Source organism: Amphiprion ocellaris, chromosome 7, assembly GCF_022539595.1.
Source record: "Amphiprion ocellaris isolate individual 3 ecotype Okinawa chromosome 7, ASM2253959v1, whole genome shotgun sequence".
NCBI classification, from domain to species: domain Eukaryota; kingdom Metazoa; phylum Chordata; class Actinopteri; family Pomacentridae; genus Amphiprion; species Amphiprion ocellaris.
The window spans coordinates 5008905-5024756 of NC_072772.1; the positions used below are offsets into that span (position 1 = coordinate 5008905).

General features: G+C 39.1%; 2 protein-coding genes across 4 annotated transcripts in view; both read right to left on the reverse strand.

Moving 5' to 3' along the window:
• bmp16 (bone morphogenetic protein 16) overlaps positions 1-13421 on the reverse strand; it is a 44564-nt gene extending 31143 nt beyond the window's left edge. The window contains exon 1 of the mRNA XM_035949735.2: positions 12796-13421. The gene's annotated coding sequence lies outside the window, so the exon portion shown is untranslated. The remainder of the gene's footprint in view (positions 1-12795) is intronic.
• On the reverse strand, positions 11338-15845 carry gemin7 (gem (nuclear organelle) associated protein 7). Of its 3 annotated transcripts, XR_004847618.2 has the most exons (3): positions 15734-15845; positions 14220-14717; positions 11338-12860 (listed from the first exon to the last, which is right to left on the reverse strand). XR_004847618.2 is itself a non-coding variant. In XM_023273747.3 (2 exons), the coding sequence occupies exon 2, from the start codon at positions 14694-14696 to the stop codon at positions 14310-14312; it is 387 nt and encodes a 128-aa protein (XP_023129515.1). In that variant the 5' UTR covers positions 14697-14717; positions 15734-15845; the 3' UTR covers positions 13571-14309. The 3 variants fall into 3 exon arrangements, 2 of the variants coding, with proteins under 2 accessions (XP_023129515.1, XP_023129516.1); XM_023273747.3 differs by lacking the exon at positions 11338-12860 and having other exon boundaries at positions 13571-14717; XM_023273748.3 differs by lacking the exon at positions 11338-12860 and having other exon boundaries at positions 13571-14717; positions 15738-15839.
• Between the last annotated feature and the right edge of the window lie 7 nt (positions 15846-15852).

Consider the following 15852-nt stretch of genomic DNA (forward strand, 5'->3'; position numbering starts at 1 on the left):
TCTCTGGCACAGCGAATGGCGGGAGAGAGTGAAAGAGACAGGAGGCCTGAGAGATAGAGACAGACAGAGGAACGGAGGGTTGAACGAGATTTTAAATAAAGATTGTAAAGATGTGAAAGAGATGGAGGTACAAGGAGAGATTAGTGTTTGCTAACTGTAAGTATTTGGCTTTTAGTGGAATCACAAGACTGTGGCGCGAACGTAAAGAGAACGGGAAGAAGGAAGATGTGCTCCACTTGTTATCTAACCTCACTGTTTACTCAGATTCCTACTCGCAGATAGCATCAGCAAATAAGCTGCGGCCAAGTTGACACGCTGTTAGACCGAGTTAAGACTGACCTTTTGCCTCTGCGAACACACACACACACACACACGCACACACACACACACACACACACACACACACACACACACACACACACACACACACACACAATCTTGCTGTTGTCTACATTCTGCTCAGTTAAAGTGTTAATAAACACTGAACATTGTGAGGTCAAAGAAAAACAAGAACCTGACCCATGAAGCTTAGCTTACATTTTGTTTTGTATGTAAAGATGACAAACATGAATCCTTATAATGTTGTCTCTAATTTCTACGTTTCACAGTTTCCCAAAATGACAAACACACACACACAGTGGTATCAACATGGTATTAACATGCAGCCAGTTCACCTAGTGAAGGAATATTAAAGCTGCTCACAGCATTTTGTGTGGATTGTATAGAGTGACTGAGAGACCGACTCTGTATTTTTTACATTTACAGAGGAACAGCACTGAAAGAAGAAGGAAAGTTCTGTTCTTTTGACCTTTTTCAAGGACTAAATGCAGATCAGCATTTGTATCTCCAGTTAATTTTGTTGCACCAGATAAGTTGGAAAGACTTACACACTTGTCATTCCGTATTAAAACACTGATTTTGGTGACTTCAACATACTGTAGTGGACCAGACTTTAACCTAAGCAGTAGTCTAACCACAATTACACCATTTGCCACGACACACAGATATGGTAGCAAATCACAATTTCAAAAACTCTCATTAAACACAGCTAGTGTTTTTGCAGATATATCTAAAATGAGCACAACCATTGAACCTACACGAGCAGAATCTCCTCCAACCAGCTGAGGAGCAGTAAACCTCTGAGGAGGTTTGTACGGTTTGCATGTTGTATCTGGAGCCACGACAACTGTGATGTTTCGTTCCTGCACATCTCACAGATACTAGATCAGACTGAAATCTGGGGAATGTAGAAACCGGGATGACAAATTGAACTCTTTATCGACCAATGCTCATCACTGATGCTTTCTTGGCCGCTGTGGACAGGGTTTAATCGAAGAACTCAGCTACACAGATCCACACGCAGCAAGATGCAGTGCACTGTGTGTTGTGACATCATTTCTTGTAAAATTCTGTCATTTTGAGACAGTTCATCCTTTTTTCCCTGCGTCAGAATAATTCTTGCATTTACACCTTCCCATTGTTCACACAGCCGACACATTAACTATAATAATTGACCATTACCACATCCCAAGCCTTGAAATGCACCGTTGTTACTACTTTTATTTTGCTCATCAGTGTAAATTGTGAGAAGCAGAACTGTCTGATAGCTTCTAGTAATAGTGCGCTGCTACTGGAGGTTAGAGATTAAAGCTGCTATTGTGAAATATGGGTGAATAAATTCTTTAAATTCACTAACACTAGATGCTACAAACATGACAAAATGTAGCAGCACACATACAAGAACAGTGAGGTAAGTGGGGCATAAGCTACATTTCTTTTCCCTGTCTCTGCATTGAAGGAATGGTGTGACTATATTATAACTCCACAATGGTTGTTTGATGAAGCAAGAAAAAGGTGTTGAGCTTTGATATTAGTCTGCGGGCGTCACTGTATCTTCCACAGCCAGCACGTCCCTCATTTATATTCCACCTCTCTCTCGATTTCGTTATTCCTCTCTTTGTGCGATGGAGTGGTGTGACAGTAGAGAGCAGACAATGTCGGGTTACCCTGGTAATTTGGGAAGGAGGACGGAAGTATCGTGGACGTGCAGAGTCCCTCCTCCCCGTGCGGCGAGAGTCCCACTGATGATTCACCAACCTGCATGATGAAGGTTGGTGACCCCAATTTGAGTAAGGCAGGAGGAGGAGGAGTGGGAGAAGAAGGCGGATGAGGGAAGGGGGATAATAAGGAGGAGGGGATGGCGATGCCTACGTCAGTGGCACTTGCTAATAGGCAGATGTCCTTGTCCCTGACACAAGTAAATCATGTCTCTTGGGTGGGGGGGAGGGGGGGAGAGAAAAAAAAAAGGAACAAGAGGAAGGGAGGAAACAAGTAAGGCAGATATTGAGATTGCCGTCTGGAAGGAGCGAGAGGTTAGGTTGGACGTGAGTGCGTGTCTAAGTGAAATTATAAGCAATTAGTTCAGCCTCTGAGCCCACCGTAGAAATGCTGTTTTGATGAAGACGGAAAACAAGACGGAGGGAAGCCGGAGAAGGTGAAATGACTCAGTCAAAGTGTTTTAAGCTGTTTCGGTTGAGTGGGCTGAGTTGTATTAAAAGGCAGAGTAGGGAAACAGGTGATCTACAGAGACGGAAGAGCAGAAGAAGAAAGAAAAAAGCAGAGAAATTGAGGGGTAGAGTGTTCCAGACATTCACATCTTTTACTAAAGTAGGAGCACTTTGCTATTATAATACTTAAATGGTTTTAAATTCAGAAGTAATAGAATAAATAAAACTAGTCATTCAAACATATGATAACATATATATATATATATATATATATATATATATATATATATATATATATATATATATATAAATACATTCTTAATCAATGCATCATTTTCTGTATACTCTTGAGAGTCAGTAACTTAAATATCTTCTATACTGTCAGTTTAATCAGGAGTAATATATTGTGTTTTATAAGTTTCTCCTGTGCTTTGTGTGTAAAATATACATAATTGTGTGAAACATGACAAAATTCCTGTTATGTACCATACTTAAGGGTCCTGCAGGCTCGGCTAATGACTGCAAGAAGATAAACTTTCACAAGTATGTGATCTTCCTCCTGAATATACCAGACAGCCGCCCCCTCTGCCAGCGAAGCTTCCGCTCTACAAGCACCATCATTCAGCCACCCTCACAAACAAGCACATATCTTCAGTAGCAACACAGTCTCTTAAGGTCACGAAAACATATTTCTATAGGAATTTCTGCTGACTGGGGTGCTACCTCCATTTTTCCCCACATAAGATGCTGATAATAAAAACATGATCCCTTCTGAGAGTGGGCACACATGGCTGAAGTCAGGACTAGGTCTGCGCCTGCAGCCAGCTCCAACGGGAAACCGCTTCTCAAATACTGCAGGAGCACTTCCTATTTTTGTCTAATTAAAGGAGTGAAATGGAAACTGCTTCAACAGCAGGCCCTGGATGACCAGTTTATGTGAAACCTGTGGTTCAAATCATGTTTGAGAAGTACGGCAGGAAGTAATTTGATGTCAGAAACTATTGACTGGTCATTGAACAGATGCAGTGAGTTTTAAATAGAACAATTTAGTGCAGGAAAAGCAGTTGAATTACGTAGAACAGTAGCAGAACTGACAAGAAAGAATGTATATGTATACTGTATATACACAAAAAAGATTTGGGTGCAGTAGTCTTTTTGAGTCATGACATCTCTAAATAAAATTATACTGAACTAACCAACTACATTGACTTGGGGGAATGATCATTTCCTTTACAGTCAAAGTTATTATTGTCTTGACCATCTGACGTTGTCAAGACAATACTCCTGAACGCAAAATTTCTTAAAAAAAAAAAAAAAAAAAATGAAGTTATGAAGCCAATTTCATTTTGCTACCTCAACTTGAATTTAGTTTTAAATCAACTAACATAAAAATTTGAATTTAAATTACACACTACATTGATTTGATGCAATTACCAACTTTATTGTGTCAAATCAACCCATGAAAATCATTTTGCAACATAAAGCATTTATCTAAATCTAGTATTTCAATATATATCTTGCAAACATGCACTAAATTAAATGATGGGAGTATGTTCCTTGAAATACTTTTTAGAGCGTAGACTTTGCAAATATATATCTATGTAGAACATATTTAATAAAAACAAGGTATTTTCAAGGCACTGTGTAACAAAGTAGAAACTCTGTGAGGCTGACTGAGCCTTATGGTCACCTTTTATAAATGTTATCATTATTAGAACCAAACACAAGGGCAGCCGAAGCGGATATGAATTTTAAAATTTAAAAATGACGATGCTGTGTGCTAGATTTAAAATCACGAGATCACAAACGTTAATACACTTTATCCTGGAGGAAACAATGTGTGCACCAAAAGTTTGTTGTCTTTATAAAAATCACTAAAATGATACAATTTATCAGAGCTACAAACTGTAAAAGGGGACTGAATGACTGGATTTCAAACTTTTCAGTGGTTCTTGAACATACCAGGTACAGTTACATACAGTTCAGGAGTCAAGTCTATGTCTAACCAAGCTTAAAATCATGACGTATCATCAAAATTCAATTATTTTCATGTCTCATCTAAAAATTCTCCATAAATAAACGTTCACCAGATCCTATAAGTAAAAAAGTAAATCTGTGCTTCTCTGAGTAACCAAGAAGACAAAAATGAACAAAAATTAAGACTTTAGAAGCCGTTTCAGGTGAACTGCAGTCTGTGTATAAACACAGCAAAACGGAGACAGCAAGGAATTTAAAAAAATACTGGAGCAATAAAATAAATGCAACAACAAAACAGCCTTTTTAATCCATTTTTAGAGGACTTTATGTTGCAGTAAAAAATGGGCCAGCAGTGAGTAAAAGCAGGACAGGAACAAAAAAAAAAAAACACTCCCAGAAACTCCTTGGGGTTCAGAGGCTAAAACCAATACATCCCACAAATTATCTACATATTTTTCCGAAAATTTAAAACTGATCCTAACTGTGACAATCGAGGAAATGTCAGGACCTCTGAAATCAGTGCATCACATCCTCTGGGAATCATGATGTCTGGATGAAGTTTCACTGCAGTTCATCTGGTATCTGACATTTGCATGTGTGAAGCATAAAATCTCAATATTCACAAACCAGTCAGCACTGCTGCCTCTGATTGGTCAAGATGAGCCTGGGAATCTGTCCAATCAGCGCTGACATCAGTGGGTCTTCAGCATCACAGACAGTAATTAGCAGCATCTTCCTGTGTTTACTCCTGTGGGAAAGGGAGGGACCATGACGGAGTCTACAGACTTATAGATAAATGAAGATAACTTTAATCTCCCTCTAATTAGTGCTTCCCTTCTCCTCCCACCTCCTCATATGTCTTCCTGTCTACACTTGAATTGTATATGAGCGTCTCACTTTCCATTTGATGTTGCTGAAACATCTTGATCTTGCACAAAGCTCCCATGTGCTTAATACCTTGGCCTTTAATGGTAGAATATGGATAAAGTGACTTCACAGGGTTGCAGGTCTTAGTATTTGAGAAATTAACCCAATTGGCAGCGTCATGCAAAAGAAAACCACCCGAATATGCTGTTGTGTCCAAATTCTATTCACCCTAAATATAAATAAAACTGAATGTTTCACAGCCGCAGGGTTTGTTTGTGTTTTGGGCCCAGGCTGCTGCTCAGCAGGCTCCAGCTGGCATCCTCCACTGCTGGCCTCTTTATCTCGCTGGCCACTTGAGTTGGGGAAGTGAGGCTGCCACACAGCGCCTGGACTTCACAATCGCTGGAGCTCCTCCAACATTCCCCCCCGGTGGCAACTCAAACAAACCTGGGGACTGAATGTGACTCAGCCATTCCTTTCGTGTCTGCTTGTCTGGCTGCTTTGACAACACATCCAGCGAGCACTTAACAGTAAATATCACCAGCTGTACCTGGAAGAATGTATTCACAGGGACTGTACTGTACTTGTGATAATAATAAAAAGGACTAAAGCTCCAAAAACACTTCCTCATTCAGTCATTACCTCGTTTAATGAACACTTAATAGTTTAGACCAGGGGTCACCAACCTTTTTGAACCTGAGAGCAACTTCAAGGGTACTGAGTAGTATGAAGGGCACCTTGTTTGATACAAACTTCCTCAATAGCAAACTTGCACCATCATCTTTTAATAATAACAATAATGAAAATAATAATATGTAAAGAGACTGTCTGATCACATTTACGTTAATTATTCCCTACAACAATTATTAACAATGATTTCCACAATAATGACGGTAGGAAGCGCGCACACACACACACACACACACACACACACACACACACACACACACACACACACACACACACACACACACACACACACACACACACACACACACACACACACACACACACACACACACACACACACACACACACACACACACATATGGAAATGTGTTCCAATATTTAAAAGTCAGAGGTATCCCATCTCTGAAACTTTTGTAAATATCTTTCTTGGCAGTTTTTTATGAATCAGCTTATTTGCAGCATTTTGTTCAAAATCACACCAGTTACATTTCTGTGCAAATTATCACTTCTAACATTTTTAGGAAATCTTTAACTGTCATCAAATCATGCTTCATTTGTGCAAACCACTACCTTTGTAACATTTTTGAACAATTCATGAACTCTGTCCCATGTTTGTACAAATTATCGGTTATGTAAGAAAAAAAATCAACTCTTTCACATTTTGAAATGAATCTTATCACATTAGTACTAATCACCAGCATTTTTCACCAGCATTGCAACATTTTTAACAGATCATAACAACAAATCATTACATGTTTTCAACAAATTATTTTTGATGTCCGTTAAAAATGCAAGGGCAAGAATCCACTCAGTGTCCTCAAGCAGCGAGATGTCTTCCCCTTTGGATTGTATCAACTCTTTGATTTCGGCCAACAGTGACAAAAAACGCTGTAAAACTGGTCCCCTGCTGATCCATGGGGTTTCTGTGTGTAGTAACAGGTCACCATGTTCAGCTACAGCTCCTCCAGCAGCACCTTCAATGTCCTGGTTGTTTGGTTTTGGAGACATTTATGATCTTCACGACACGAGTCATCACATGATCAAATCCGGCCACTTTTGTACATACATATGTCCTGCTGGTGAATGATGCAGTGGTAATGTAGGAATGTTGGGAAGTCTGGATCACCTCTGCATCGTACAATGAAGCCTGCATGGCGACCCGTCATGGAGGAGCCCCATCTGTCGTCACTAAAACAAGCTTTTCTAATGGTACATTTTTCTCCAAGAACAAACTTTTCGCCGCGTTGTAGATGTCAAAGCTGCCTTTAAGTCCCGGGTTTTCCTGTCCGTAGTGCGCATACAGTCTATGTGCGCTACCAGGTGGCTAGTTAGCATGGAAGCTTTGTAGCGGCTAAAGTAGCGTCTCTCCACATTGTGCCGCTTTGCCGACGCAATAGTCGCCCCGCAAATAGGACACACACATTTATCTTTCACTGTTGTGAAAAACAACTCTTCCTCTCAGTCATCGTGAAAATAGTGTTTTCTGTTTCACTTCTCTGTCATGTTTTGGGGGTAAAAACCACATCTTGCTTCCCAAAGTGTCTGCGTCCGGACGCTTCAGCAGAGTGACATGGTGGTTTGACATGCGCAGTAAACTCTGACTCGGACAACGTCAAAGTTCATTTACACCGAAGACGTTTTTTTTTTTTTTTTTTTAATTTATAATAAATATTATAATTTAAAATCTGCATTAATGTAAGTATTTTTGATTTTAAAAGAACAGCAACTATTTTTTTATAAAGAATTTCATGGTGACTAGTGTTATTTTTAGAACATGATCACAGGCAACTCACATGGTCTCTGCTGGCAACCAGGCGCCTGCGGGCACCATGTTGGCTCCCTAGTTTAGACTATTGTATAATGATGACCTCATTGATGTTTCAGATAGTCATGTACCATGAACCTTTGGGGCCATCTCTGCCGACTGTAAAATTACTTGATTAACTGTAACATTCATAACAATCATTGCATTGTGTCATTGTTCCACTGTGAGATTTTTTGAGGGCATCATCCTTTCTGTAGCTGAAATATGTTCAGACAACTGATGTGTTTCTTTCTGCAACCAAATCTTCCCTTTCAGTATCTTTCTCCTAGATCAAGCTGCTGTGCTCTTGTGGAGTCTGCATGTGAACAAACTCATCTTATCTCGTAAAATAAGACAGGAAAAACCTGTGTTGTGCTTAAGTTAGTTCACCTTCCTTCACACTTGCTGCACCATGATTTGTAATGTGAATGCTGAAACCATATCTTGTGCAGCCCTTTTCTGAAACAAATTTCTGCAATACACGTTGACCTGTTGGTAGCACTACAAGGAAATTTAGGAATGGTAAATGAACTGCACTTACATAGAGGACTTACAAAGCACAATATTTGTCTCTTATTCATCCATCCAAGCACACTGACAATCACCAATTATGGTGGAGATCATATGCAAGATGCTAACTGGCATCAGGAGCAACTTGGGGTTTGGTGTCTTGCAGATTTGAACGTGGACAGGGAGAGGAGGGGACTGAACCACTAACCGTTTGCGATTATTGGACAACCTGCATTGCCATCAGAGCCACCCAAACATTCAACTCCTGGGACTGTCTGCACAACATTAACCATGCAATATTTGTCAGTATATTCTCATTTTGGAGTCAAGTAGGAGCCTGTTTGACTGATGAATCGACAATGCCTTTTGCGTACACATGCAGCTAAAAGTGAAAGAGGAAAAAAGTCGCTTCAAAAAAGGCAGTTGGAAAGAAGCAAAATGAGACAAGTCTGCAAAAATGTTTAAACAAGAAGTCAAAAAGAAACCAATCATCAGCCATGTACAGTCAGTGAGACTTCATTGCTCAAATTCAGGAATTCATTCAACCTTCTTGTGGTCTTGAAGCCACAACTCAGTGGCAAAGTTTGTTAATCATTGTCACCTTGTGTGCAAACAGACGTCCAATCAGCCTGATACCGGAGCTGATGCTGGTTCGAATGAATGTTATCAAGTGAATCATCGCCTCCTCTCCTGTCTGTAATGAAACACGCTAAAAATACTCGCTCATGAGGTCACTGCCCAATTATTTTTGTCTGCTGGCAGGAGTTTGGAGCAAGAGGGGTGATGAAGTGGTTTTCGCGAGTTATCAGACACTTGCCAGGAAGTGAGAGAGGGCCACAAACAGGAAGCAGCGGAATGTGCTTCCTGTCGGCCGGTGTGTCTTCTACAGATTCGTCGTACCATCGCGACTGACGCGTTGACACACCAGCATGTTGCAAACACACAAGCACACTAAGAGGCAGGAATGTTTTTCCACTGAAATCAGGGAGAAGCAGACTTTCAGGAAAGACAAACAGTAAGAGAAGATAACACTGAGACAGTTTGTCCCCGCGCACTGCTGCAAATAAGGAAGCATGAACCTAACTGGAGCTCTTCAGAAGAAACCATTATGGAAAATTGCCTTTTATAAGTCACATATTCCCACTAACTTTTCATGCATTAGGCATATAATTTATCTTCAGTTTTGTTAATCAACAAATGAAGCACTGAGAATAACAGAATCCCCCATAAAAAAACTGTCAATAGTTTTACATTTCTGCCAGTTGAGGTCACCTTCATCTTACTGAAAATACAACACCAAGACAAAGCTACAACAATTGGCATATTTAGTAAAAATAAAACATGTTGATAAATATCTCAATGGTGAAAACATTATCTGTGTTTAGACAGATTTTGTGGACAACAGTTCAAAACAACAGACCAAACTTATTTTATCTTGTAAATGATTATGAAGTTTATATATATATATATATATATATATATATATATATATATATATATATATATATATATATATATATATATATATATATATATATATATATATTTACTCATTTTTTAAGGATGTTATTACTGTGAATGCTTTATTTTCATGTTTCATTATTTCAAACATGGTAATAAGGACGAACTGTCAGCACTAGGAGCTAATTTAACTACTTTATATACTGTCAGGCAGTGTGAGATTAACAAGTCATAAAATTTTATGACATATGCGTACATATACTGTATCTGTGTCTGCAAAGTAACTTAAGTGAAGTGTGAAGCGGCAGAAAATGAAAATGCATGTGTTTATGTATGATGTGTGCTCCAGTCATTAGGGACAGTCATCACAGAGGTGAGAGTGGGAACTGAGGGAGTTGAGGGCTTCTGGTCGTAGAACAGCATGCCTGTGCTTATGAAATTAACAATGTTTGTCCTTGAGGGCTTCCTGATTGAATCACACAGGCCCGATGACGTCATGCGAGGTTTAAGTCATATTTTGGATTAGGGAGGGGGAGAGAGCGAGAGAGGGAGAGGGGGAGGCATGAGTCACTGCCTCACTGATGACTGTCTCCACTGAGTGGTCAGATAATTCAGGTACAAAAAGAGACACAGGCACAGCACGACCGCCTAATGGCACTCAAATAAAATGACTTATTGGGAACTCGCAAAATACACCTTTTAGGAAGATTAAATAGTATTGATGCCCTCCTCCTCCGTCGTCCTCCTCCTCCTCCTCCTCCTCATGAGGCTGGTGCTAAACAATGATGAATCTCACTTCTCTGTATTGTATTTACAGCCACGGATTTAAATAACTGATGCGTTTGCTGCCTTCATATTTGGTCTCACTGTTGGCAAACCATTCAGAAAAATGATCCATCTAATATCTCAACATACTTGAGTTAATCTGACGCCCTGCTTTGTAAACGTCTTGAATTACTTCAGTTTTCATTCAGTATTAACCACTTCAAATACTGAAGCTCTGTATTCAGTTACTGAACGTGACTTCCTGAGCACCTAGTCTGAACCTTAACTATTTGAAACAACTTAAATAACATTACTTGTGGAAGACATACACTGAACAACTATGGAAAAACACCATAAAAAAGAAAGCCAGATGACCACTAGATGATGCAAAACAACTACAAAAGCAGACTACAAAAATCAGAACCGAAAGAGACGTCATACCTCAAAGCGATGTAAAAACAAACCCTCACACTGAAGCAAAATAGACTTAAACAGATATAAATACGGACACCAAACAACTATAAATGATGACACTGTAAATGTTCTACTGTGTAACAGCCATTTCTTGATAATTAAAATACTTTCAGATGAATTTTCAATAAAGTACTTGCTGTAGCTCTACTAGTAAACCTGCTCCTGATGACAGTTTAAAGTAGCATTAAATACTGGAAAAGGAAAAATAAGCCTCAGTATCTGGCTTTGACCATAAACAGTTATACTATTGTGTAATATGCAGATTTCGGATCACTCACGGGATGTAAATTGGGCACAGCTCCCAGTTTTATTTTAATAACCACATCAACAAACTTTGATTTTAGCCCCTGTCCAATAGCAGGCAGATCAGAGGTCACAGTCAGCTACAGTACAGAAACCTGCAACAGTAACTGAAAACCAGCCTCCATATCAATGCATCACGGCTGCAACCTCCAAGTATCTGGAGGTGTTTTCATTCTGCTCTATGCCTCTCATTCACACATTAGAACAATGAAGGAAAACACCAGCAACAACAGGGTTGCAGCTATCAGTCAATGTCATTGTTGATTATTTTCTTGATTTTTGATAGAAAAATGTCAATCAGTGTTTCCCAAAGCCCAGGATGATGCCTTTGATTGTTTTGATTTGACCAAACATCAAAGATATTTATTTTATTGTCACAGAGAAGGAAGGAAACCAGAAAATATTTCACTTTTAAGGCTGGAATCACAGAAATGTTGTTTTTTTAAAATTACAAACTGATCATTTATCAAAAACAGTTGGCTGTATTGGCTACATTTATAATACCACAGCGTCTCAGCTATATTAATACATTACTCAGGTTACTCTCCATCGTTAATAACCGTGTAGGATCTCAGCCTTAGTATGCATTACAGTCAGGTACAGTAGTATTTTCTATGATTTTTCTATGAGTTTTAACCCCTAATATGTAAATAACGCTGGTAAAATTCGCACCATAAATAACACTATTCTGTCTTAATGCCAATATTTTACACTTGTCAGGTTATTTTCATAACACCAATCATTATTATCATTTTTTTTTACTGGAAAGCACTTCCGATACAACAGCTGTTGTCTTAATGTGCAACCTAAAAAAATGATGACGTAATGATTTTATCTTGTTTACAATGGCTATTATGTAATCTTAAATACATGACTTTATCATCATTGTCTAATCTGACATTTGAAGCACTTTGTAACTCTATTTTCAAAAGGCGCTAAATAAAATTAAAATTATTATTTAATGTTATTATTGTAAATGAGGCTGCAGCTAGTGACTATTTACATAATTTAAGCTGCAGATAGTTTCCTGACTGAACGGCTCCATAATTAGTCAGTAAAAAACTAGAGAACAGTGAAACTTGCTGACGACATTTTTTTTCCCCACTTTCATTTCTTTTTGTCTGCAGTTTGGTACACACATGGTGAGAATGAGCAGCAAATCCTCACAAACCTGAGACCCTCAAAAGTGTGTCAGTTTCACTTGAGTAATGATTTAAATAACTATCAAACGTTGTTGCTTGGGGTGCACGGTCAGTTCCGCACATCATCGTTATAAGCCGATAAAGGCTTTGAAATGAAATATCGGCACTGGCTCACAACGAAGATAGATGACGCTGACTAATGATCAGCACTGTATCTCCAGCATGAGGGCGCAAGCGTAAACGGACATTACATGTATTTACTTGTTTTGAAATTTGTGAAAAAGGTCAACTTTACCTTGGTTGTGGCTACTGTCATGGTTCTCCCAACGGAAACATCATTCATAAACAAAACATCTGAAGCTGTGAAAACAAATAAAATATAGCTTTGATTTACTGGAGGTGTTCAGTTTTTCACAAGTATTCAGTAGATGTTTATACAAGGTGTCCCAAAATATTTGACATCATTTCATCACCTAATAATTTATTTAAAATTTGTTTGTTCTTTTTGCTCAAAAAAGTGTAATCATTTTTATTTTTCTACTTTCAGGAACAGACGTGTCGTTTACTGCAACAGAAATGACGTTCTGTGTATCGAAGTACGTCCAAATTCAGTCAAATGTGAATGTGCAACGAGAATTTGTTAGAAAATTTCAGAAACAAGAGACAACAGGAAAGCAGATTTGGACATGGCATAAGACGTTTCAAGAGGAAGGCTGTTTGTGTCAGAAAAAAGGATCTGCACGGCCGACAGTTTCAGAAGCGGCGCACACATTGAACATTTGTAATAACTTTGGAACATTATAAAATTACCATAACCCAGAATTTTTCATTTGAAATTTGTAAACTGAAACATTCTATGTCAGAAATAAATCCTCTTAAGTATCATTTCTCCTGACCATGTAGTCACTCTGATAAGGACATCTCAAGTAATGTCAGTTTTTTTTTTTTGGGACACCCTGTATTTTCTCCAGATGCTGTAATTTTCAGAAACAGCCCTATTTGGAACAGTGTCTCAGTCACTTTCTCAAATGGAATAGAAAATGGACAATCAAACACAAAGGAAGCTAAAGGACTTTGAAAATGCAATATTTCATTTGTCTCAGTTAAAGAATACATGAGGCAAAAAAATAACTTCAGAACTCGGCTACAAGTACAGCAATGACCTCTTCTTGCATCTCTCAAAAGAAGACAGCAGTGTTGATGAGCTACAGAAAGGCTCACAGCGTACAGCAGAAAAGGGAGACATTTGAAAAAATATGATGCCGAGTTAGATGTTGGGGGAAATTTGGTTTGACCGTTTAATTTACTGGTCTTAAAAGCTGCATTATCAACAAGTTCATCCACTTTTTGAACTTAGAATGTTGTAGCTAACAGAAATATACCATAAAGGCCTCTACATGCTCAGTTATTTCTTAGGCTGTACACATGGGGGAAAAAAATTCTCAAAGCATCAGGAAAATATAATCACAATTTCAATATTTTGGGCAACACTGTTTCAAATGTGGCTCTCTCAACAGTATCATCCAATCCAGGTACAAACTTTAACAAGCACTCACACCATCTTTTAACATCTCTTGAAACAAAAGTATACGACTCCCTCTTGTGCTTCAGGAGTGGTACTGCCGTCAGCGTCTCGTTAGTAGAATTGAATAAACTACACTAACTGGGCTGACAGCAGTGATGTACAGCCACACCATTCTGCAGAAATTAACAAACTACCTCAAAGTGTGCAAGCAGAGTTCACTTTCACCAACAAACAGGACTCCCAAGTGGCCAAATGTCATTTTCTGTGTAAATATCCCAAAGTGTTCACACATCAAAAGTGACTGAAATCACATCCTGACTCCTGATCAGTGCTTCTTTTTGCACACCGATGGGAGTATGCAGGTCTGACACCTGAAAGTTCAGCACGTCAATGTCCGACGCTCCAAACGTGGCCTCCACCTTCACCTTTTCGTGCATGTGAAACTGAACCTTCCTGTTGGTCATGGAGACTAGACACTGCAGGAAATTCTCTCTCAGCACAGATCGCGCATGCTGCTCTCTCTGCAGCAGCTCAGGGTCTGCCTCTGACGCCACTGAAGAAGAAATGGATGTACGGCAGAGAGCGATGAAGCGGGGCGACTTGGGGTCGAACCCTCTGCTGTTGGGGTCGGGTCCTTTAGGCAGGCGAAGCACAGACACCGGTTTCGCCATGTTGAGTCTTTCTGCCAACACCTGCAAAAGGAAAACAAAGTCAGTCACACTTGTCAGGCAATATCCCTTTTGTAATGGAAAAGTACCGTTGTAAAAACCCACAATTCTGGGGTGCATTTACACAGATAATCAGGAGGTTTAATTTATAAAGTCATGATAAAAACTTGCACACACTGAGGAGATGCTCCCAAAAGGTGACTTATACATTACGCAGGTGTAGTCTCTTATAATAACCTCATCCAAAGCTTGTTTTAGATGACCATAATATGCATATTTTTGAGTTACATCTTTATAATTTGATGATGCATCATTCAGGGAGGTAACCATTAAAATATGTTTACTTCTGAGCTTTTACTTGTAAATACTGTAAATAATTTGATGTGTACAAACTGACACAAGTTCTGGACCTGGGAAGAATCAGGAAAAGACTTAACGTTAAATATAGGGCACCTATAATTTAGAAATAGTTTTTTTGAATTACGGAATACTCAACATGAAAAATGTAAAGACCTGCTGTTTCTCAAACGTGCAGATATACTGTTTGTCTCTGTTTCATATATTTATAAATGACATCTATAGTCAATTTACAGGTGTTATCTGAGGCTTTAGTAACATGTGATCAATATTGGATGAAAAATGCAAAAGCAAGGTAACAATAAGCACATACAACAATTAAGAATCGGTTCAAGCAAAGAGACTACAGACTCAAAAATACAAATTGCCAAATTAATTAGCAATTGGGGTCATCTGCTGTAAGACTGTACAACATCAGCATCACTGGCTGATGCTAGCATATACTGGACTCCTATCATATCACCCCAAACCACAAAATTTGCACAGCAATTCTTGCACTATCTTAAAATTTAGCAGCTGTTGCTATTGCTACGACAACTCGGGGGGATAAGTGTCGTTTGAACACAATATAGTCGCATAATACGGTTTTCTTCCTCCCATTAGTAGCACAAAACAACGCGACACAGCAACCAAAGATGTACAAACATTTGACTAAACTTTCTCTAGAGTATTTTCGCACTTACTCACAGCTCCCTCCTGTTAGCAGCAGCGTCCAACGGCCGCCATGTTGCTTCGTCTTCTTCTTCGTTGGCTTTAAAATGGCGCCTGACAATCCAGGTTACAGGTCCGTCACCGCCGCCTA